Raw genomic sequence first — 25,803 nt, 5'->3', positions numbered from 1 at the left:
AAATACTTAAAGGTAGAGGAGTCTGAATCCTGAAAACTGATGCCATGCGGATAATTAGTCAAACTGAACATACGGCGCAAACTATCCTGGAGGGGATATTCATTAATTCACTTTTCAGCACTGGTATGAAATGCTTTTCATTAGTTTCAGGAGTAGCCTACAATTCACTGCATTGTTTTATAGAAATAATTAACCAAAATAAACACAAGAAAAACTTTATTTTGTGATGAATGTCTATATGTTCACACTGAGACTGAATTGGGACATGACTGCAACATAAATCAGATTATCTTTATTAATTTTATAGAGGACAGCAATTATTTACTTCCAGTTCTGTGATTTCATTGTCACTTTTCAAGAATGAAAAATCACATAAAAGCAGAGAATATATATAATATAGCATCCATACAACAAACACTTTTGAACTGCCATTTGTGGAGGTTGCATGCACAAACTGCAGTTAATGTGCAGGTGCGGAGAAGCAAAAGGAAATATCTGCTCTTACTCTCAGGACTAACAGTAGAAAATGAACACTTAACAATACAGATTATATATATATATATATATATATATATATATATTTATTTATTTTTTTATAAGGAAAAGGGTTTGATCCCAACCTCTAATGGGAAAACACGAGCATGGAATTTAATTAATTAAATTAATAATTTTTACTCATTCCCAAAAGTATGTCGGCTACTTAGCCCATTTTACACATTTCTGCATGCTATATTATGAAAATAAAGACATCAGAAATAACAAACATATCATGACATAACATATTCAAAAAAAAAATAAAGCTGCACTTGCCATTCATTTTTTAATATTGCATAGCTGTGATCAGAGGGGATACAGTCAGGCCAGCCTGTATGGTCAGGAATATTTAAACTCATCAATTATTAGTCAGGCCGTAAAACCATGTCTACACAAGAAGCAAACTGGTCTCAGATCAGTATTCATACAGCTCCTGACGTGACAAGATGGACATTATTGCTGTTTAATAAGCCGTTAACAGTTCGCTGGGTGTTGGATAATTTAACATGCTTGTTTTGAGGTAGCAAACTGAAAGGATCAGATTTCTTCTTTAGAACAAACAAAATTAGTATCTGTTAACAGCATTAGATATATGTTTAGACATTCTTCTTAATTTTGCTAATATAAATACTCAGTCTTCATGTTGAACAAAAGTAAATGTTTGACACAAAAGGAAAAATTTGACACGGGAATGACCTTTGGTAACCTTTGGTGCCCACTGCCTTTCAACATTCAATCCATGCTGTGATTGTGCAAATCTTAATACAATGTCACACAAAAGTAGGAGAGATTAAAGTAAAACCAAATGGACAAAAAGAATGGGAATGCAAACATCAGTAACTTTACATGTATAGAGAGGGATAAAAACTCAACACATGGGAGTGTGCTATGGACATTTTAATCCATTTTGTATGACACTGACTTCCTTTGGCAAACGTTTGGGCGCGAGCCTCATTCCTTCAGTTTGCTTTCAATGAAATCCCGAACCTTGTTCATTTTCTCCTCCTGCTGATCCAGGAGATCCATGATGATGCCCATGGGGGTCTTCTTCAGCCCAACACCCTCAATATTGTTCTCCAGTCTGTTCTTCACGCTGCGCAGTCTCAGAGAGGCGTGGATCAGAATCACTACAGGAAACACAACAGCAATGTATTTATATCATGTGACGATTATGACACACATTTTAGTGTCTGAACTTAGTGGATGATTTCTTCTAGAATACATCTGTGGAAATCAGAAAACAAAATGTGATACTGTTGAAACTCAGACTTTAAAGCAGGTGTTAGGATCGGCGTGTCTTATATTCCCATGGCAGGCGGATACTGAACGCATGACATCAGCCAGTAAATGTAGTTCTGTCCAAATCAACAACCCATAGCAACCCATCAACACAGGCATGAGCGGGCAGGCCCCCTGGGAGTCGACCAAACTGCCTCATCTATCCGCCATTATGTTAAAGCTGCTACATTTGCTATAACGATCCAACCCATCAATTATCGAGACCGCTATGCTGACTGGCTGACTCAAAATATATTTAGAGAGCTGAAGCAAACCCCAAAACTTTACCTCGGAACTACAGTATACCCCGCCCTGTAATGCTGATTTTATTTTGCAATCTGTGTCAGTGAACGCACGCAATACCGTACATGCTGTTCAATCCCTTAAGTGAGTCAGAAAGGGAGAGCGCTTGGAAAAGCTTGTTCACCCACAGGGAAACCTCAGTTATGCATCCCTGTGTGACTCACTTTCCCCTTTTACAGTTTATCATACAACATTAGCCAATAAGTGTTAGCAGTGTATGGATCACAAGTTACAATTGTAATTAGATTAGGCCAAGCTGTAAATGTATTATAATAAATTTAATAAGTTTTATAAGTTTAAATAAAATGTTGTGAAGCTAAATGAAAGCAACTCATTTTGAACATCCAAAATTAGCAGATGTTTTGCACTTCTGCGACAAAATGACAGCGTTGTAGAAGATACAGACAAAGAGAAATGAACGTGCTTGTGATTCCTCAAAACGTAATCTAACTTTACAAGAGCCATGCCCTTAAATTACAACTGGGAGTGTGTGGGAAACTAAATAATATAATCAAAAACAACTGACAACACAATTTGTTGTACATAATGTTTCATTATGTGATGTATGTGTTTTTAGTTTACCAGGACAAACCACTACAGGAAAGGTTATGGCAACATCTGTAAAAATGTTTTGTTTGTCAAATGTTTTGTTTGTCAAACTTGAATGTTCATTATTGATGTTGGAACAGCAATTATCATGTGACTAAAATTCCATATTCATGAGGTTACAATTAAAAACCATCGCCATGACAACCGAGTAAACGTTTTGCACATGCCGTGGGAAACTATTTTTCATTCCATTGTGAAATGTTTTCAAGTCACTGAAGTGCATTAATTTCACACTTTTTCAATACAATTTGGGGACAGTGAATGTAGTGTTCTATACGGCATAAAGTAAGGGATCTCTGACACAGCCTTAATATAATTTTCTGACTGAATTCTTCATTCCCCTTTTTGAAAGTAAACAGAAAAACCCTGTGACTTACACAGCAACGGGAAGGTGATACCAAAGATGAAGACCATGACACCGCCACACAGCGACAGCAGAAAGTAACTGGTGATCATGACCCCGATGATGAACAGAGTGGGGTTCTTCATTTTGAAGTTCTTGACCATTGTCTGGTTCTCTCCCGCCCACACCGAACCCCCGAAGACCAGAGTCACCACAGCTCCTCCCAGGAACATGCCAAAGGGGTTCAGGAACCTGCATAAGGGAGGACGAAAGTGGCATTTAGTTAGTACATGTTCTCATGTGAGTGAAGGCATAGTTTTAAATAGCACAACCTGGTGGCAATAACAACAATAGCTTACATCCTGGTCAGCTGGTCTAAACCATCAGGAAGGAAGATGCCTGCAGAAAGCCCTATAGTCATGATTATATTCTATTAAAAAGGAAAACTACCAAACCAGCTTGATACATGCAAATTAAAATCCAACTACTATCAGTGATACATGTAGTAGGATCTCTAGATTAGATGTTGCATCACAGGTTTTCAGAAACATTAAAAAAATCCTGGTGAGAAAAGCATCTGTAAATTCCCTTTATAATCACACATTTTAATCTAGCTACAGCAATACTGACATCAGCTGTTAGGGAATATGAAGGTATTTATTTATTTATTTATTACTGCTATAGGCCAAAACTAGCTAATGTTAAATGTGGAGCTAAATCTAAGAGGCTTTAACAGTGTTACAGAGCAAAGACAGGCACAATAATAACCACAATGTTGCAGAAATAGCCTGTGTTGTCATCTAGGGTGTGGAGAAAATAAAAAGGTATGCTGGCTAATTAAACATGCTAGCTTAGCCTCACCCTACAATGAGGAAAACCACCGCAGCCACGGCGAAGTAGTTGGTCTGGTAGTACAGCAGGTTACTGATCACTCTGTTGTTCCACTTTGTCAAATCCCCGAACTCAGGTTTGGCATAGCGGTCCATCCCCGGGAAGAAGTCGTCCCACGGTCTGAGGGGAGCGAGCTCCATCTTGGCTGCCATGTTTTCAGCGTGTGGCGAATATAACAAAACACAGCTAAACTAACTAACACACGCTGCGTAATGTTTTGACAGGCCAGCTGATCACCACCGTCAGAGCGTGTCAAACAACGAGCCGTGAACTCTCGCGAGAGTTGGATTCTCGAAGACGTGATTTTGGGGGAGTTTCACAGTTGCGTTCTAGAATGCGCAGCAGCACCAAATCACAGTAAATATATATAAAAAAAGTGCGTTTATTAATATAATAAGATTATCCCATGATTAAAACAATGTAAACAGTTAAATAAAACTCCAGGGGTTTTGTTGATTCAGACAAATTAAAGAAAGAAATACTACTACATATAGACAGTTTTTTTTTGTTTGTTAAAAGAAGAATCAGGAATTCGAATTACTTTCAGGACAATTGTTTATCTTTAAATGTGTGTACATCCTAAAAAACAAACTGATTGTTTTAAAAAGTGTCTTTAAGTAAGTAAAGTTAATTTTTATTTGTAAATCACTGCAATTATGATCAACAATGAGTACAGTTTTTTATTTTTATTGCTTATTCATAATACTTGTTTTTTATTTTATTTTATTTTAATCTTGTTTTTCTTTTACTATGTCTCTTGTTTGCACTATACCCTATGCTGCTGTAATCCTGTAAATTTCCCCGCTGCGGCACTAATAAAGGATTATCTTATTTTATCTAATCTTACAGCAATATCTTGCCCATATTTTATTGTGATAAAAATGGCACTGATTATTCTATTTACATATAGCCTGATACACAGAGTGTCTTCTATACATTTACATATAATATGACATGACACTTCCAGCTTTCATGGCACATTTTGAGAAGATAGAGACATATATATATATATATATACTATATATATATATATATATATATATATATATATATATATATATATATATATATATATATATATATATATATAGTATATATTTAGGGACATATATATATATATATATATATATATATATATATATATATATATATATATATATATATATATATATATATATACTGTATATATATATATATATATATATATATATATATATATATATATATATATATATATATATATATATATATATATATATATATATATATATATCCCTATATGGGTATATATATATATATATATATATATATATATATATATATATATATATATATATATATATATATATATATATATATATATATATATATGGGATATATATATATATATATATATATATATATATATATATATATATATATATGTCCCTATATGGGTATACTCTGCGCTGCTGGGTGCAGCTTTGACACTCTGAAACACAGCAGACACACTCGGGGACATGGGACCGTGAAAGTATGGCGGATGCCGAGGAGCCGTAAGTCTCAATGGACGAACAAACATGATTTTACCGTCCTTAAACCCACCTATTTGTATTGCTTACTTGGCAAGCTTGAACCCTGTTTTACTTTCTTCCTCCAGGGAGAAGAAAAGACGGCGAATAGAGGACCTGACCGAGAAGTTAGTGACGAATGCTAAATAAAGGTCTCTGACTGGCAGCAGGTTTCCGACTGCTGGACCAGGAGACACGGAGATAGACATGTCAGCGAGGGACACACTTAATAACCCTGTTAGCTCTTTGCACAATTCATCTGTTTCCACAATGCATCCATTCACAGCATCAAACATAATGCAAAAGACCCTGCACTGCACCAATTATGCATCCTCCATCCGGAATGACCAGCACTCTGCAGCTGTGGACATTACCAGCTCCACTCCACGTTTCATACCAATCCTAAACTGGTTTTCAGTTTGTTTTGGTTGTTCAAACCAAGTACACTCAAATAAGTCAATAATGCATTCTAATATAAGCTTGATCTATGGATGAGATGTACTGTAATGTCCCACAATGCAATTTTGCAAAGAAATAATACAGGTTACAAAAACATAGAAGGTTAAATAGACATTGGCATTCTAAATTTGCATTTTGGTGTTTGACAGGGCATGCATTGTGCAATTTGATGTTGGTATGAAACACCAGACTACACAAAGTATGTTGATTTGTTTTATATTCTAGCTGCAAAACCAGTATTCTGTAAATGTTAGTATATGGTACATATTCTATAAAACTCGTATGTAGTATGGATTAGTGACGAGGCACGTTTATGAAGATTCTCTGGAAAGTCTGGTTTCCTGATGATACATTTGCTGCTCTGCCATCAGTTAGTCACGTCATTTAGGTTTATTTTTGTGCCTATGACTCATCAAAAAAAGGAATTACTATTGTATGTTTACTGAGTTCATGTCTATGATATGTGAGATGATTCATTTGATCATTTGATGAGTGATTTTCTCCTCACACTCTTTCTTTTGAAAATCTTTTAGAGGCTACAAGAAGAAAATATTGCAGTAAAGTCATAAAACTGATATTTGTTGCTGCAGAATTATTATGTTTTACTATAATAATAATAATAATAATAATATTTTTTTATTTTATTATTTCCTACATAGCTAATCTTTTTGTGGTCCCTTATCCATCGCTCAACCCCTTGTGGGCGTCCTTACTAACAGGTTGGGAATCACTAATCAAAGACTTTGAGGTTGTGTAATCTCAAGAGATGAGTAAAGACGCACCATTTTCACCTACATTTTTATTTAGTCCAGGTGATGTTAATTCATGAACAATTTAAAGTGTTTGCAGATTGCTGGGTTACCATAAATGTGTGATCAATAGCAGTTTAGTTGCTATAATTTCTACACAGCATATTAAACCTAGAATGGTAGCTTTTTTTTTCATTAAGCTTCTTTCAACTGTGTTTATGTATTTATTTAATCCCAATGACTGATATTAAGATATCAAATTTATTTATTTCACTGCCTTCTTCACACAGCTATTAGGAAATATAAAATAAAAATAATAAGGGATATATAGCATTAATAGAGTGATAAGTAGGGTGAAATGTACTAATTTGAGTCATGGTACTAGTTCAGTATGTCATGGTGTGTTTTGTTTCCAGAATGGCTGTTGATGGCGGACACAGGGAGGCTGGTTGCGACTGGGATGGCCGCTGGAATCATGTGAGGAAGTTTTTGGAGAGACCTGGCCCGTTTACCCATCCTGACTTCGAACCGAGCACTGAGGTGACTTAGAAATACTTGAATGGAAACAGAGAGCATTCTTTTCACATGTTAAAAGTCAAACAGTGTAGTGAGATAAAGATTGTAGCTTCCCAATGTCCAGTGATAGTAATATTTTAAATCGCTGTACATTTTTATTCTTTTAATTATGTGATGTTTCTTTCGCCTCAGTCTTTACAGTTCTTGTTGGAGACATGCAAGATTCTGGTCATTGGAGCAGGAGGGCTCGGATGTGAACTCCTCAAAAATCTGGTAGGAAATAGAGTTTATTTGTGTTAAATTAATTTACTACTGAAGTATAAGCTGAGCAAACTCAATTTAGATAAGTTCTTACACAGTGTTGTTGTGCTTTAGGCCCTGTCTGGGTTTCGCCTCATCCATGTGATTGACATGGACACCATTGATTTGTCCAACCTCAACAGGCAGTTTCTGTTCAGGTAGGTTTCACCTCTATTGTTTCTCCTTGTTGTAGTTTTCACAGTAGTTTAAAATCTGAGAAATGCTTTTTGTTGTGAAAAATATATTTTTATTTAATTTTTAGAAACAGAAAAAACAACATTCTTACAATATTCCTGTTAACTATTTACTATGCAAAGAACATAGTGCGCTGTAATAGTCTGATAGCCCTCAGTGTCAGTGTGATTCAATCAGATTACATTCAGCATCCCATATGTCCTACAATTATTAACTGCTATGCTATGCTGTTCAGGACCAAAGATGTTGGACGACCAAAGGCAGACGTGGCTGCCGACTTCATCAATAATCGTATCCCTGGATGTAAAGTTGTCCCGTATCCTTTGAGTAACCGCTTTTTTAACAGCCGAAAAACAACTCTGCTTTGGTTTAACAGTGTCAAAAATATCTCGACCGTGATTTTTATTCCTTAATAATAACATGCAGTCACTTTAAAAAGATCCAAGACTTTGAGGAGTCTTTCTACAGGCGTAAGTGTTTCTAATACAAGATCTACACATCAGCAGAGCTTACCAAGTAAACACCTCAGAGGTTTTAAATGCTCATCTCTTTGCAGAGTTCCACATCATCGTCTGTGGACTGGACTCCATCATTGCCAGACGCTGGATGAACGGGATGCTGGTAGGAGAGAGATTTGAGTGTTTTGTTCGCTTGATATACCTTTGCATATTAGGAGGGTTTAAGTGCAATGTGTGTTGAGTTATGATTGATGTTGCTTTCTCTAGATTTCCCTCCTGAGCTATGAAGACGGAGCCCTTGACCCCAGCTCCATCATCCCTCTCATCGATGGAGGAACAGAGGGCTTTAAAGGAAACGCTCGTGTCATTCTCCCCGGCATGACAGCATGCATCGACTGCACATTGGAGCTGTACCCGCCACAGGTCACTTTTTAACAGCAGTTTATCTTCTTGTTTCACTTTAAAAATTCATATAAATACAGTAAAGATCAGTTCTTCTGTTATTAAAATATACATAATATGATAGAATAGTTCATTAACCTATTAACTTCTCACAAAAGCTTTCGCATCTGCTGTTCAGCTTGTCTTTTGGGTCGTAGAAAGCATATTCGGCGCTTAAAAGCTGCTGTTTTATAGTTACATCTGCACCAACAGCTGTTTGCATGGTAAAAAAAAGATAAGGTCATAAACATAAGCAGTGATAGCTACCAGACTGAGCAAAAACAGCAGTGACTATTTTGCATCACAGATCTTGCCAAAACACAGAAAATAAATGCTGAAAATATAGTTAACTACAAATTTCATGGATAAATCCTTTTCCTATTACTTCAAGCCTTTATTTTATAGTTTTGACGGTATAGAGTTCTGCATGCTTGACCCTAATTTTACCATCCACAGATTAATTTCCCAATGTGCACCATTGCGTCAATGCCGAGGCTACCAGAACATTGCATTGAATATGCCAGAATCTTACAGTGGCCCAAAGAAAAGCCATTTGGAGGTAAGCTAAATTATTCCCTTCTTTTTCTCATTTTTTTTTGCCTGTGTACATTATTACAATTAATGATAACTACCATGGTCTTTTTCTCAACTAGAAACCAGTTTAGATGGAGACAATCCAGAGCACATCCAGTGGGTGTTTGAAAGAGCCCAAGAAAGAGCTGCAGAGTTTAAGATTACAGGAGTGACATACAGACTCACGCAAGGTGCAATTGTACATTTAAAGAAAACATTTTTTTCAACAATAATGTGTTATGTCAGTCAGTTGTTTTTGTATCTATAAATGTGTGCTGGAATGAAACCGGTGACTGTTTTTGTTCCACAGGAGTTGTGAAGAGGATCATTCCTGCCGTGGCATCAACTAATGCTGTTATTGCTGGTAGGACACTCAGATGTTTTTGAGGCAGTAGCTGTAGCTGTTCAGACATGTTGACAGAATGGAAACATATATGCTATGTTATGTCATGGATAAGCCAATCAGAGGCAGAGTAGTGCAGTGTAGGAGCTCAGACGGCCGGAGGGAACTAGAAGTAGAGTCGCTGTTCTTTTGCGTTGTAAACCTGGACGCCTCCTTTTAGAGGTTTGCTGGGGAAACTGGTAAGAGTGTAGAACAGCAGAAAAAATAAGAAGTAGAAAATGAATGGATGGATGGATGGACGGCTGTAAATTGACTTAATTTTGTCTTTGTTCTCCATAGCTGCCTGTGCCACTGAAGTTTTTAAAATTGCAACAAGGTTAGTAGCAAAGGACAACTCTTAACTTCTCATCTAAATTGATTTGTGAAATGAACATTATTTAACATCCGATTTTTATTTTGCAGTGCGTATATACCTTTAAACAATTACCTGGTCTTCAATGATGTCGATGGACTGTACACCTACACTTTTGAAGCTGAACGAAAGGTTTGTCATGCCCTAAATGTTAACAACCGTAACCAACGGTAACCGTCCGTACAGAGAATAACCCGTTCGCTCTGCATCATCTTCGATCGGCAGGAAAATTGTTCAGCTTGCAGCCAGGTGCCTCAGGATCTCCAGTTCCCTTCTTCTGCCAAATTACAGGAGGTTTTAGAGTATCTTACAGAGAACGCTTCACTGTGAGTATTCAGAACAAACAACAATTTGTATTGCGTCTTCTGGAAAAATAATGACTATGCTAAAATTGTGTATAAATGTTTGTCTTTTGTCAGACAAATGAAATCCCCGGCTATCACCACAACTCTGGAAGGGAAGAATAAGACACTGTATTTGCAGGTAATATACATTTGCCTTTTTACTATTTGAATGCTGCATGCCCCATACTTCATAATAAACTATGATTAAACTAGGATTGCATTTTTATTCCAGTCGGTTAAATCCATCGAGGAACGAACAAGGCCAAACCTCTGCAAGACTTTGAAAGGTAATGAGAAGCAGCACTCCAATCATTTTTCAGTCTGTCCAGTGACCTGTAGCTGCCGACTTTCATGATAACATAATATTTCATGTTTTTTGTTTTTTCCCGACGCAGAGCTGGGCTTGTCGGATGGACAGGAACTGGCTGTGGCCGATGTCACCACGCCTCAGACGGTTCTCTTCAAGCTCAATTTCACCACCTGAACATTCATTACAAAACTGAGGTCAGATTTGATCTGAATGCAAACTGATGCTACTGGGATGTTGCAGGAGCACTTTTGAAATCATAATGTAAATAGGATGAGTGAGGTTGCACTGGATTGGACTGTTTGTCGTATGAATATGAAATCCTTTAACCAAATTTTTGTCTTTTCTACTGGCAACGGTTACTTCTCGATGTATTTGTCTTTGTTTTGACCTCAATTGTAGCTATATCAAATGTCAATCAAATAAGAATAATGATGTGCACTGTGCTCTAATAAAGTTTTATTATCATGGTTGTAGAGAAAGTCTCTTTTAAAAGATTTTTTTTATGTCATCTGTCTTGAATTAGAAGCAAATGGGCCACTTAAATGCTTATCTTTTTTTATTAATTAAAATGTATTTAAAGCATCTGAATGACACCCACAGCACATACATTGGTTTTTCTTTTAAACATTGGTTACTTGGAAGGATGTCAATTATTAATATTAGAAAAACAAATGGATGTTTTATTTGTTGAAATAAAAAAATGTTTTATGTCAAAGACTTAAAGGCCTAGAGAAGTAATATTAATCCTATCTAACTCTCCCAAAATATCAAATATATCACTGAGCGATTAAAAATATGTTGGAAATGTTTTTTGTACTTTTCTCATGAGACCTAATGGAAAAAAAACAAGTTCTGCCTCGTGTCTCACTAGTGACTTGCAGATATGCATTTTATTTCTGGGTGCTTATGAAGCAAACAAACAAGTGTGAAATCTCACCTTTTCTGTTTCCCAAAGTGACAGCATGATTAAATAATAGTTTTCAAATGTGAGTTTAAAGAAAACACATCGAAAATATCTCGTGAGAACGGAGACAGGACTTGGCCTTTGGATGCAGTCCCCCCTCCTCCTCTGACCTCTGAGTGACAGGACGTCGATACTGACTTTAAGCTTCTTATGGCGCTAATGAAAGTGGCCGCATATTGTCCGGGTGGACAGATGGTTTCTGTCTTGATTAAGTTTTAATTTTCCTGACGGGAAAAGCTGGCAGGCTTTCCACAAGGGAGTGCTCCCGCTGTGTTCACAGACCAACATATCTCTCACATGACATCCAGCCTGAGAGGTATAGTGTCTCCAGGCAGAGCAGCTGAAGTGTGAAAGCGCACGTTTTCACCGAGCTGACGTGTTGACGGTTGACTGTTACCTCAGCTGGGGCGTTATTTAGCAGCAGGCAGGCAGAAAACTTTTGAAACTGGATGATCATATCTGCTGCAAACTTTTGCATCTTTGCTGAAAGGATCTATATATTATATATATAGTATGCATGATGCTAATCCAGAAACTGATGGAGGCTTCTGCAGCTGCTCATCATGCATATCAATAACACGAGCACAGGTAAGATGTTGATTATTAAAATATTCACATATTCATTGCAATCATTGTCAAAAGTCTAGAACAATTCAACCTGTCTTTCATTTTGATATGTTGTTTATTCTTGTTATTCAATTATTAAGTATCTTAAATGTAGGGATTTGCTGCTTTTTCTCAGTTTTACATCATTGTAAATTAAATATGTATATGTTTCTTTAGACTTTTGGCTCTGGGAAAATTGTGTAAGACATTTATTTTATTGATATATTTATTTTATAATTGTAGATTATCTACAGATTAATTGATTATCTCCATAACCGTTCAATGAGTTGCAGCCCTACATTTCACTTTATTTCATCTTAGTCGTGCATTGGTTATTCTTGTTATTTGACATTCAAGTGAACGTCCCACGTTTTCTGATTCATGAGGAATACGACTTGTTTTGGAGGGAGAATTAACTTTGAATGCAGATGTTTACAGCTGAAGGGATAATCTGAGTCACAAATGAGTGCATGGACCCATCTGCCCCAAAGTCGAGCCTCTGATCAAACTCTTATTGGCATTTCCTTGATTTGCCTCTGTGAAGCTCAGTGCTCTTATGAACCTTATGTCAGGATACATCAAATGCATTTAATATTTACTTTTTGATCACACACTTTAGGGAAACCATCGGCCTAATTCTGATTTACTGTGCGTACAGGGAAAAAAGGAATCTTAAAATTTAGAAAAACACTGAATAAAAAGGTTTTTTTTCTTGTAAGAGTTACAACAAATTCTACTAATGGAAGAAGGAAAAAAAAACACTTGGTAAAATTTCTTGAATTAAGATGAAATATTAAGGGTTTTCACAAAAAAAGAGATCTTGAAATAGCTGAAAAAACTAATTTTGAGCTACAATTCACATTTGGAAGTGCATCATAAGCCTGTAATGCTTAAAAGAAGTATCTTTTTAAAAGATGAATTGGTTAAAGCAGGTCCCTATATCTCACGGAAATGTTACTTTTTAGGTGATGGTGCCTTATATTAAGTGTTATTTTATATATAATATTTTGACTAGACATACTTTGTAAGATTTTACTTTTTTTGCAGTGCGTGAACCTCTTTGTCTGTGCAGGCAATATGAAGCTGAACATGATGGCTGGACCATTACACTGGGGCCTCCTGCTTCTTTGTATAGTAGGCTTGTGCAGCCAGCTTGTGTCCACTGGCAACCAAAGCTCCCGAGGACAGACAGGTAGGTTTGAGACGCAACCAGACCAGTCACACTCCCCTGGGGGACTCATTATGGCTCCTGGTCACCATTCTGGTCTCCAGGTAGAGATTTCAGCTCAAGCAACAAGAACCTGAAACCCACAATGCGTCTCATTAGAAACAGAAATTATTATTGAGGATGTGGTTTTCTTTGTTTACTCAGAGCCTTGTACTCCAACAGATAATCCACTGTTGTAATGAAAGTAGGCTATATGGCTTATGAACCTCTGCAGTATCACATGAGAGACAGATTGATTCATTATGGCAGTTGTTGTAGAAGTATTAAGGTCAATTACTTAAAGGTGCAAGATCAGAGATTAGGAGCATTTAGATTGTCTCTCAACGGCTCTAAACATGGCCATCATTTCATGGCTAACATGGCTAAACCTGCAAATTTCCCCGCTGCGGGACTAATAAAGGATTATTTTTATCTTATCAACAGCACTAACAGTGCAAACCACAGCCACAGTGCTGACAGAGATAGCTGGAGCTAACCAATGGGGCACACTCACATGCATTAAAAGCAGGAGTGGCTGGCCTGCCGACTTCAACAGAGCAAGGAGAAGCTCGGATAACAGCACACAACAGTTAGAGGGCAAAGCTACTTCATTTTTTGATCAGGTAGACGCAATACACCACTTTATCTTTACAAAGCAAATATGGTTTGCTTCTACATTAATGTTCAAAATGCTTAACACAGCTCCATTAAAAGAAAGTACTAATATCAGAATGTAAAAAGTACTCCATTAGAAGTTAAAGTCTTTAATAGCACCAATGTATCATCATGAACATTTACTTTGAGTATCAAAAGTAAAAGTACATCAGAAAAAGGTCCTACACTTAATGTCTTATACTTAATTATAATGTATTTGCATTCGATTGTTGATATCGATGAATCAATGCATATGGTGTATACTTAGTGCTTTATATAGATGCCTTGAACCAGCATTTCCCAATTTAGGGGTCAGGCCTCTTCCAAGGAGAGACTGTAAGATGATGCAACCCACATTTATATTCAGTAGCTTTTTTGTAAGGGATCACAAGCTGATAATGTTGTGAACCACTGGTTTAATCCATAATATTCTATTGTATTTCATAAGTACATCCAGTGTTTGGTATATATATAATATTTTCAACTGAAATGTTGTTGTTGAGTAGAAGAATAGTGGCATTAAATGAAAAAAAATCTACTAAAGTACAGCACTTAAGTAAATCTACTTCCGAAGTCCTCGGACATTAAACATAAGATTTGTCCTTGTTTTGTTAAATTACATGTTTCATTTTTTTTTTTTATTGTATTCAAATTTTAAACCCTATTCTTAATATGAATAAACCTTCCACTCCTGCAGATGTAGCCACTTATGCAGCCACACTGACACCTCAGTTGTAAATAAGCAATATACATGCATGGGTTTCTCACTTTACGTATTAACTTCAGCATTGTTGCACCCATTCTATTGGAAGTTCAGGTTAGGTGTATCAGTACTAACTATCAGCAGTGTAATAATCATCACAAGCAACATTCACTGCCTTTGTTATTTTGTTTTTGTTTTGGGTTAAATGATGCAGAAGGAGGTGTGGGACAGTATGTTCATGCTGGTTATTCAGGCCAATTCTCCTTATTCACGCAATCTAAAACATTGGATCAGGCAGCTGAACACGGCGATTGCTGCTTAAATGTTTGGCATTTAAATGTGTTTTTCCTTCACTGTGGCATGAGTGTTGATGCTTTTTATCCACTTGGTGGTGCTGTAGCTTTAGACTTTTTATGACTTTGCTTATTTGGTGTAACAAAAATACTACTGTATTAATCAAAATGACATCTAAAAAACAAGAAATCATTACAATTTGAGTATATTTCTGCCAACTGTAAAGGCTGAAGTCACTCAGGCTGTCCCTACCTACAAAACACAGTGTAAAAATTGTCTTATTTTCCTCTAAATTCTCTCTTCCTCAGGGTCATCGCAGGAGAGGACAGGGACTTGTGAAGTGGTTGCCGCTCATCGTTGCTGCAATAAGAACAAGATTGAGGAACGCTCTCAAACAGTCAAGTGCTCCTGCTTCCCAGGACAGGTGGCGGGGACAACGAGGGCTTTGCCCTCTTGTGTTGAAGGTAATATTAGTGGGACCCTCTTTTACCTCTCTTGACCAGAAATAGTCTGACATGACTGGAATACATTATTTGTAAAAGTACATTCAGGTTAGTAAATTTCACCAAAATCCACTGATACTGAGGCTGACAAGGACCAGAGAGTGTGACATCTGATTGAAATGCTTTTTTCCAAACAAGTCCTTTTTGAAGTCCTTCCGTCTACAAAGTGACCTTCTGCTGTGGTATGTTTTTTCTCCAGCCTCCATTGTTCGTCAGAAGTGGTGGTGTAAAATGGCGCCGTGTCTGGAGGGGGAAGAGTGCCGAGTTCTCCCTGACCTCACTGGTTGGTCGTGCATCTCAGGGAACAAAGTAAAGACCACAAAGGTAAGGCCTGCATTAGTCTGAATCACAGATGCACCAATACTGTACAAGGTCCATAACACAAAATGGCTTTAGTTTATGGCATGGTATTTATAGAGGCTTAAATGCAATCCGTCGGTAGAGTCTTATGCAAAGCAGGGGCCGACAGACTTGTGAATACTTATGATAAAGCATTATTTTAGTAATCTCTCCTTTGATGCTGAATGATTCCACAATCAAGCATAATCACTGCTCCCATTGGCCATATCAACACTCTTGCTCTACGCCCGGCACAGTTGGCTCACAAAACCCAGTTCTATAATCTGGTGAATGACGGGGCCAAGAGGACAAACATGAAATAAGCTGTAAACTAATACTGAACAGTAAAACCCATGTAATTAAATCTGACGGCCAAAGGAAACCCCGCTGCATTTAGAAATGCACTTTCTCATAAGTTGCCTTTTTTGCTGAACTGTTTTATGTATGTAAGATTCCTGGGGGAAACATTTTACAGTGAAACAGAGGCAAACCGGCTCACTGGCAGCATGCCGCCACTGATCCAAGATACCCAGTAGTCGTGTGGTCAATCAGATTATACTAATTAACAAATTAATCAAATAAAAGTAGAGTTGATCTATGGGAACACTGGTTTTCAGAAACACTACCACTTTTGTCCACAGGGACTGCCAAAATCAACACAAAAAGAAGCATTGTGTAGAATTTAGAGGGATCTATAGGCAGAAATAGAAATAATATCCAAGACTATGTCTTTATTAGTGAATTACCTGACACTAAGAATTGACTGAACAGAGTACGCCATGTTTAACAACAATGTTTCTACAGTAACCCAGAACAGACAAACCAAACAGAGGCTCTAGTGGCCTTTGGCGTTTTCACGTTACCTGAAGGCCACCGTAGTTCTCCTCCAGACTTGGAATGGGAGGGGTGATTAGAGTGGTATTTAGTTGGTGGCAATCTGAAACCTCACTGCTAGATCCCCCTAAATCCTACACACTGGACTTTTGAGTAAAAGTGCAAGAATATAAGCATTAAACTATACTTTAAGTACAAATGAGAAAAGTGCTCATTATGCAGAATGGCCAATTTCAGAATAATTCATATTTTTTAAATTATAATCATTGATTCATTAATGCATAATTATATTAATGTTGTAGCTGGTAAAAGGGGAAACTAATTACTTTGTATACTGAATACAAATGTATTATATCTCTGCATGATTTTGTAAAAAATATATTGAAATAATCGATGAACAAAAGCAGAGTTGTGACATTTTGTACTTTCTTATATTGTTGTTTCAGGTGGCGCGGTAGCACGACAGAAGCTCCATTTAATCAGCACAAGCCTGTCCCGGTCTGCTGCAGTCACCTCAACTAACACTGGACTCTGAGGACAGGGAACGCCCATCAGATAGAGCGAAGAACAATATAGATTTAATTAGATATCTCCTTGCTTCGCTTTAAACTGCAGGAACTCATTATTTTAATTTCCATTTTGCTTGAACACAATTTTGGTTGGGGTTAATCCCACGGAGTGGACAATCTATTAGCAGCTGACTTAAGATAAAATGACGCATCACCCCTTCCCCGTCCAAACAGGCAGCTACTGCAAAGTCTCTATCATTGTTTCAGCGCTTGATATGCTGGGCACATTGTGATGCACTCAATCAAAGTTTGGATGGGCCTGCTGGCAGACACTTAAGAAGAGATTTTGTGGATTTTCAGGAGGCAGAATGTGAATCCAGTCAGTTTGCTTGTGACTGTCCCAGCCGATCGAGGCAGAAGACCACAAATACTGAGAAATTTATGATTATGTAGCATTTGTAAACAATGCCCTCCAGTAGACTTACTCTGAGCTTTTTAAAGAGGTCAGATCCCTTTGGACTCCTCCTTACCACGAAGAGGCACTTTCCCAAACACAAACACACTTCTTTTCAACTCCATTGGTTGGACTTACCACCACCTGCAAGGCTGTGATGGCATGCACACAAGCATGAAGCTCTGATGCAAAACAAGGACTGTTTGAAATGCTAATCATGGGGAGAAATGGGAGAGAGGAGAAGAGGAGCTTCTTCACTGCTGCGAGTATTTACATCATGCTTTGTTTGTCTCTCTGTGGAGGGAACTCTGCTCATAGTAATGATAGGAAATATTGAAGATGCTCTGCCTTGAAGCAAATTGTAACCACTAGCAGTACAGAATATTTACTGTTATTACCATTTCGTCAGTTGTCCTTATTACATGAATAATATTTCCTCCTGGACCCACCCCGATTGCCTCTCTTTTATCTCTCGAGTTCAGTCACACACTTTGCATTTTACCTTTGCAATGAAGAGACATTTTATAAAAACACTAACACGGTGACTGCAAATCATCCCGTCGGAGGCCTCAGACTTGTATGAATGCCTCATGCTGTGCTAGATGAAATCTGCTGAATTCTAAGCAGTTTTCTCAACACTTACTTAATACAATTTTACATTATGGTTGTCTTGGTAGGGACAAGATTCTTCACTGAGCTGTCATGCAGTCCAAGGCACTTTATGCGTGACTTTGTTTTGTAAACATTCAAGTTCTGATTGTCATTTAATGGTAGCAGTGTTGTGAATGTCATCAAAATCTTGTCGTTTTCAGATCAATATAATGATATTGAATGTGTTGGATATTTTAGAAAACCCCTCCTCAAAATCAATCCACTTGTAGAGGATGGAGTAATATGCCTCTGGTGAAGCCGATCACATAACAAATTGTGGATTCTGTTCATGGGCGTCTTTTAACATAACTATGTGTCATATCGTAACTACTTTTATAAACCCATCAGAAGCTTGTGATGCAGCTGACAACAGTATTATAAAAACGATCTGACAACATCAGTCAGGTAACATGAAGATGGTGGTTCAGCATAATGTTTACAAAAGACCTCGGTGTGTTTAATTTGAGTGCTGACTTTAAAATAAGTGAATGCAATGATAGAAATTGCTTTCAATACAATGCAATCCCTTCCAACCACGATACAAATTGCTCCGTGGCATCAAAATGATTTTAATCAACATCTCTCTGACGAGCTTGATCAGGGTGCAGCTGTTCTATTGTACTATGTTTAAGATTTAAAGGAGTGCTACAATGACTTGTGATTAAACCACATTTATACAGTATTATTTCAGAACGTCTTAACCAGATTAATTACTTAACATACGGCTTCACCTTTTAACTGCCTAAATATTTCTTCAAGCAAAAATGCAAAACCATCATCTGGTTCCAGCATCTAAATTGTGATTAGCTGCTTTTCTTTGTCTTATGTGGTTGTTAATTCAACATATTTAGTTTTTTAAGCATTGGTCAGACAAAATATGCAATCTGAAGACATCACACTGGGCTTTAAGAAATCGTGATATGCATTTTTTATTTTGATCTAGTTCAGTTTTGGCAACTGAAGCTCCTCTTGAACGCACACAGAATATTGTTAATGATCTATACATAAACTCTGGGAATAAACCAATAAATACAAACAATTATTTGTGTCGTCTTCATGCAAATCGATTGGGATTGGTATATTGTTAAAGATGCTTTGTGGTGACTGATTTAACTTGCAGGCTTGAAAATTGAGTTTACACAGAGGAGTTAGATTTAATATAATACTGCAAGTTCAACTCGGGTTGGGCTTCGCTAGAAGCCCCACAGTAGTCCTATCTGATATTCCTGCTCCTTGTACCATTCATATTGTACAGACATACAGAGCTCATTGAAGTTAAAGGTCCCAAGATTCCCTGACTGTTCTTAAAATCTGAGTAGATCTGGACAAGAAAGTGTTGGAAAGATCAGGAACTCATGGAGCTACATTTTCTCTCCAACTATACAGAAGCTGCACTGAATGAATCCACTGGGAATTAAACTGAATAGGTTGATGTGTGACTTCCATACTATTACCATCCTCACACTCACTTCTGTGTTTATTTTTTCACAAAAATATTGAGATTTTACATTTTTCATTTCGATAAACTACACAGTATAAATAATGCACTTGTGTATTGTTTGTAACCTTTATGGCCATATTTGTTCAAATAAGAGATTTTGTTTTTCAAATTCTCAACAAGAACTAACTTTCTGGGATAAAAGTTTGAAATAAGGTAAAAATATTTTGCGCCCCAGTGGGATTTATGTCAACGATGACAGCAAGCATTCTCAAATTTGTGCCTATATCCTTAAATCCCATGCAGCGCACACAACTTTCTTTTTTCAAATTTGTTTTCAAAGGAGCTGGTGTGACATTCATTAGGTGACTTTCAGATGTGTCTTAGGTAAACTCTGTGGTTCATACACATTCCTTAGAAAAAGTTTAAGAAATCTTTCCACACCGCTTGATTATCTTTTATGTTTAAAATAACTTTAAAGCGACTCAAAAGAGCTTTATCTCTGTTAGTCTGAAGAAATTGAGCAGAAACCCTCTGAGCACCTGTCATAATGCATGGCTTTAAAACAAAAAATCATATCCTGAATTCAAAATGAAAGCAGCCAAAATAAGGTAATTAAGGATGGAGTTATGGGATCCTCGCTCTTAGCTTGAACATGTTTGCACACAAGAAAAATGCATCACAGATGAGGCAACAACAGATGAACAAACGATTAAATAAGTGCACAATTTTCTCCATTCCATCCACTAAAATGAGACAGAAGTAACCTCAATTTAGAGTTGTTATTTACAAAGGCCTGAACAATTCTTTAGATTTGAGTCTCGTACATCAAACCCCCTCACAAATAACACATTCTGGCAGCTAATTTGATATCAGTTTGCTGGTGATATGTGGCAGAGAACCTTCCCTCTCTTGTGGGTGTCTTTTGGGGACAGTAGTTCATACTCACTAATAGAAAATAAACTGTCCTGGGGCACATGAAAAACATAATGAAAACGCTGTTCTATTCCCCTTTAACAACTTTTTCCTCATATGGAGTTGACACTTGTAATAAAAAATGTAAACACAAATCTCCTTGTCTCTCTCCCTCTTTCTATGTGTATTACTCTGTGTGTGTGTGTGTGTGTGTGTGTGTGTGTGTGTGTGTGTGTGTGAACTAAATTAGCCTTATTTTACTGCAGGCAACCATATAGGCGACTCAGAGCAATAGACTGAAAGTAGTTTGGTCATGGCTGAAAGGTTTCATCTATTTTCTTTGTCATTATGCATCCATACTATCTAGAAAAGAAATTACATTTTTTTGCTTAATTAAAAGAGAGAGCTGAACAATTAAACTTTAACGAACAAACATTAATTGAACGATATTAATGTTATCAGCTCCGTGTGATGTATTCATATGCATTCATGCCTCGTGGCTGCATGTTGAACTAATGAAACAGACACTGTTTGGTTCAGGGAGGAAAGGGCCAAACTGCACTGAGAATCATAGACGTTGGTTTGATATATATTGTTTAAATGTTTTGTTTATTTCTGAAATAGGGTGGGAAAAAAAAGTGGATGGATCCCACATTGTAATAACTATCCTCAACCAAGTGATAATAAGGTTTCATTCTAATTTAATTTAATAAAAATGTAAGGTCAGGAGATGAAACTGAATGGCTTTTGAAGATCGGGGTTGTTGCAATGTGCAAACGCTATTCATATGTCACTTTTCAAAACCAAAACAAATAAATATAAGCATTTGAATAAACATTTAAATTTAGCAAGTGAGATCTGTTATAGGTTAATTTGTGGTTTTACTGGTTTTATGTGCAGGACTTTTTCTTTTTCTTGTTGGAGTCTTGTCGTTGTCGAGCTTCAGCGGTGCTGGAAGGCAGATTTTGTAACATTTGGAAAGAATTGATTTTGCCTGTTTCCTGTCTTAATGCTAAACTAACCATACACTGACTACTTCAAATTGATAATAATCCCCTTAACCAACTCTCAGCAAGAGGGCTAATGGCCACGTGTGTTTCCTAAAATGTCAAACAATTCCTTTAAAGATTAGGACAAGAAGCATCAATAAAATGATCATGCTATTATATTCAGTGTATTATATTATGTGTGTTTTCTTGCTGTTCTACGGCTTGCCCTCCACACCAATCAAGTTTCCCAAGGCCTAATCTTGTTTCCAAGGCAACTATTAAAATGTGTAGGCATACCATTTTGAGTATTTGTTAGTACTTTTAAGCACAAGTATTGTTCATTATGCCTCATGGCTTATATGCTTTTTGGCATATATAAAAAAAAAAGGTTTCATCTGCCATAATCAAACAGTAATTATATGCCCAACCCGGCCAGCATTCTAAGTGACACAAATCAAACGCAGCCACGATCTGGGGTCACCAACAGGTCATGAACATTGGCTGAGTGGACTGGTTATGCTATGCTTTGACTATGAACGAGCAGTCTCACATTATAATGTCCTGTTCAGACAGGTGAGTACAGTAACAAGTTCAGGCATAGTTGTGACTGTACAGATGAGAGTGTTGCCTAGTTACTTTGAGTTTCTCCTTTGCCCTTGATGCTCACGCTGTTAAGTTTACTGTTGATACATCTTTGTTTTTCGTGTCTGCCTTGGTGATGTTTAATCCTGCTGTTGATTATAAGAAGTCACTATTTAATTAATGCGGCTGAATGTTTGCCCTTCGTGGTGTCCATTAGTCTTTCTTTTTCTTTTTTCTTTTTTTCTGTTTTGCGTAATTTCTGTTTTATTCTAGTGAGGCTGGTGCACTGAGGAAGGCGATTGCATATTTATAACTGATAATCTGTTGCATGTACAGGCTGCAAAGTTGTTAATTATTGGATGGACATAAAGGCTCTTGTTGCTGATGTTGCTCCACTAGTGTGTAGGTTGACATTTATCGCAAAATATATTATGCAGCCTAAAGGTGTTCTTGTATTTAATACTAGAATCACATTTCATCTTAAAACATCTGGTAGGCCTACTCTTTCCACATCCTTTCAATAGAGATAGTGCTATATTTCTCCCTCTTTTTCTAATCATATACACAATATAACAGTTGTGTATTTCTGCAGTATAAGCAGGTTATGTGGTCATGGATTTTAAAGTGGACCATGGATTTGTAAAGACAACATTTCTAAATTTCCTAAAAAACAAAAACCATCAATGTGCAACATTTAAATGTGAGATTAACAATACTTGCGATTCTGTATCGGACTGTAGCAAAACATTTCGAACCATCTTCATGAGGCCGACAGTATTCAGTGTGCCTGGGGGTCTTTCTTTTTTGTGATGTCAGTGTCTCTCAGTAGTCAGATTTGAAAAAGTAGGTACTTTTGTAGCATGGGTTAGGGTTGTGCTGATGCAATCTCATTAGCTGTAGCTCAGTGAACGCTGTGCCAATGCCAACGCCAATTTGCCTCTGATCTGTTTTTCTTTTTTTTGGGGTGTAAATTCTTACACATCTTAAATCTTAACTGTCCTGAACTTTGAATCCTCAAATGACGTGCACTCACAGAACCCTGTTCAGCGCAGGCCATGTGTTCATGTGTTTACCCTTCAATTTAGGGTAGCCTAATTTCCCTAAACTATTTTTAAAGTGTCTTGTATGGGTAATTGTGATTTACTGTCAGCCTCCATTAAAGTCACGTATAAGGCTGAGGCCAGAGTGGTGAGGAAGAAAATAACCTACAGCAAGACACCACAGTCGGAGAGAAGGATTGGACATGAGACGGTCGCAGCTCATTTCACGTCCTTCACCTCAAAAATATGACGCTCACATTATGTCATTGTCTGCCATGAAACAAACTAATTAAAAATCTCAGACAAGACGGTTTTTGGTGATGAACACAATAGTATCCCTATCTGTGTTTCAAGGATATCCATCGGAAATATGATGATGTTAGAAGTCCTTTCTGTCCCTTCTTAAGGCACAAACCTTTTCATTTCAAGGATGGACATGACAAACCAAACTACCAGTCTGAATAAAGTTGTTTGTTTTCATTAGCAGTGCAACATTTAACACATTTTTTGTTTTTTCAGAGACACGGTTTGCGGCTTTCCAATTCATCGATAAAAGAACACACAACCCACTTACTCAGCCTGGAGTCATTTCCATGCCATGGTAAGTCTGTTCATCTTTTCCACAAAGCTGAACCATTATACCAAACCTATTTTTGCATACCTGTAGTTATTGTGTACTATATGCTGTGCTGTTCACAATAGCTTGACAAAATGCAGGGGGAGCTCATCTTTAATTCAAGGCAGTCGTTCTCACACAGAGATAAATCCTCTTCCCACTCATAAGAGGAAGAAGAAAAAAAGCCTCCAAGTATTCATTTCTCTATTCTGCAATTATTTAGCCTACCTGTGTCGACTTCAATTTCAGCCAAGGATTCAATTTAATGTTTCCGTTAGGCATTACGCTGATGCTCTTACCCAGAGCAACACTGAGTGGCTCAAACTGATCCTTTTCCACGATGCCAGAGTTTCCGTCCCACAACATATGGCTGACACACACTTGTCAGGTTCATTTCTAAACAATCACTTCAGGTTCACAGCAGGTCACAACCTAGTCAAATTATCCCACCAAGGAACTCAACATTTAGTTGTATTTAGTCTCAACGGTGCAATGTGATTCAATTAGAAAACCATTTTTAGCTCTCTGATTTAATTTTCTCTCTCACATTTGTCAGCACGAATATCAGTAAAAACGTTCATGCAAAAAAACACAACATGTCAGCTGAGTGCCTCGACATCCGTCTGACATAACTTGATATAAGTCGGTGCAACAGACACTGTGCCGGTGTCATTGTAAATCTATCTATGTTTGCTATGTATGATCAAGTTGTTATTCCTTTGTGGGGACCTAACGGCATGAAAGGCCTGGTGCTCTCTGCATGAATCATTTAGATGAAAGCCTGAGGAGGAGGGTGGGGGGGAAGGAGCATGAGGCACCTGATGTCAACTTTAATTAGAATCCAGTTTGGTCGGCATTACCTTGACTTTAAAATCTGAGAATCCTGCAGGGGCAGTGGAGACTGTTCTCGGTTACAGGATGTGATTAGACTGGGTAATCTTGCCGATTGCTTGATACCACAGAAAACAACTGCAAAGAGAAGCTAATGGCTTTTATCTTGTTAAATGCTTTGTGTACACAGTATATGTGCACCTTTGCAGTTTACTGTATGTGTATCCAGTGCAGATCTGGTATTCGCAACAGCCATACAGTTAATTTTATACACCACTAATAAAAAAGGCATCTTAAGCATTGATCCTCTCTCAAGCAGATAATTAGAGGTGTGTGGGGATTTTGTCTCGATGGAGTTATTTCACACTTTACACCTTATCATGATATCCTGTTGCTTTAAGCTGCACCTTGATATTCATGGGAAACAGAGTAGTGACTTCCAAGTGCAGTGAATAGAGCATGACTAGACTGTCTGAGTGTTTTGAATGAAATGTGTCTTCTTAACAAACCCATGGGAGCCTCCATTCCCAGGACATCCCTGGTGCATCATAAAAAGAAGTCAGGGCAAATCACCATCACTTGTGTCTTATTTCTCACTGTTCTGCAGCTTGATGTGAGACATCAGAGCCTAAAGCGGCAGCCCAGAGAGCCACAGCGAAGACTGACGGAAAATGAGATGCCGCTCGCTGCCATATTGCACATATTATGCCCATTTAGCAATCCCATGTTGGACCAGAAACATTATTTGAAAGGCTAGTTTGAAAGGCAATAGAATTTTCTTATATTCATGCAGCCATGTTTAGCAGTCACTGCTGCTGCATACAAGTTATAAATTAAGCGCGATGGATGATGGACAGCATGATGTAATTATCAGCTCTGTGAGCGAGAGAATGTGCACTTTCGTGTCTCTCCACAGCTGATTTCAGATTCTGCTGCAGCAAACTGCATTATATTTTTGTTGCCCAGTTATGGCTCAAGAACCGATACGGTCTGCTTGTGATAACACAGCTGAGTGCATCTCAGACCCGATGAAATGCTGCATACGCCTACTTTGAGCCTGCATGCA

At 37.4% G+C, this 25,803-nt stretch overlaps 3 protein-coding genes across 5 annotated transcripts; 2 read left to right on the top strand and 1 right to left on the bottom strand.

Moving 5' to 3' along the window:
- Positions 1-231: 231 nt before the first annotated feature.
- Positions 232-4,193, bottom strand: LOC129099874 (PRA1 family protein 3-like). The gene is made up of 3 exons (XM_054609295.1): positions 3,929-4,193; positions 3,102-3,319; positions 232-1,661 (listed from the first exon to the last, which is right to left on the bottom strand). The coding sequence occupies exons 1-3, from the start codon at positions 4,108-4,110 to the stop codon at positions 1,486-1,488; spliced, it is 576 nt and encodes a 191-aa protein (XP_054465270.1). The 5' UTR covers positions 4,111-4,193; the 3' UTR covers positions 232-1,485.
- Positions 4,194-5,434: 1,241 nt separating this feature from the next.
- Positions 5,435-11,078, top strand: LOC129099610 (NEDD8-activating enzyme E1 catalytic subunit-like). Of its 3 annotated transcripts, XM_054608909.1 has the most exons (18): positions 5,435-5,493; positions 5,598-5,636; positions 7,133-7,256; positions 7,425-7,505; positions 7,608-7,690; positions 7,963-8,043; positions 8,154-8,197; positions 8,284-8,348; positions 8,453-8,608; positions 9,083-9,185; positions 9,280-9,390; positions 9,510-9,563; positions 9,882-9,918; positions 10,005-10,086; positions 10,180-10,280; positions 10,374-10,437; positions 10,531-10,585; positions 10,694-11,078. In XM_054608909.1, exons 1-18 carry the CDS (start codon positions 5,474-5,476, stop codon positions 10,780-10,782), a joined length of 1,389 nt encoding a protein of 462 aa, XP_054464884.1. In that variant the 5' UTR covers positions 5,435-5,473; the 3' UTR covers positions 10,783-11,078. The 3 variants fall into 3 exon arrangements, with proteins under 3 accessions (XP_054464884.1, XP_054464885.1, XP_054464886.1); XM_054608910.1 differs by lacking the exon at positions 5,435-5,493 and having other exon boundaries at positions 5,619-5,660; XM_054608911.1 differs by lacking the exons at positions 5,435-5,493; positions 5,598-5,636 and adding an exon at positions 6,112-6,166.
- Positions 11,079-13,255: 2,177 nt separating this feature from the next.
- Positions 13,256-17,170, top strand: LOC129099495 (chemokine-like protein TAFA-4). The gene is made up of 4 exons (XM_054608749.1): positions 13,256-13,370; positions 15,345-15,500; positions 15,739-15,863; positions 17,159-17,170. Exons 1-4 carry the CDS (start codon positions 13,256-13,258, stop codon positions 17,168-17,170), a joined length of 408 nt encoding a protein of 135 aa, XP_054464724.1.
- The last annotated feature ends 8,633 nt before the right edge of the window (positions 17,171-25,803 follow it).

The sequence above is a fragment of the Anoplopoma fimbria genome, chromosome 12 (assembly GCF_027596085.1).
Source record: "Anoplopoma fimbria isolate UVic2021 breed Golden Eagle Sablefish chromosome 12, Afim_UVic_2022, whole genome shotgun sequence".
NCBI lineage: Eukaryota > Metazoa > Chordata > Actinopteri > Perciformes > Anoplopomatidae > Anoplopoma > Anoplopoma fimbria.
This window is presented reverse-complemented; position numbering and strand designations above follow the sequence as displayed.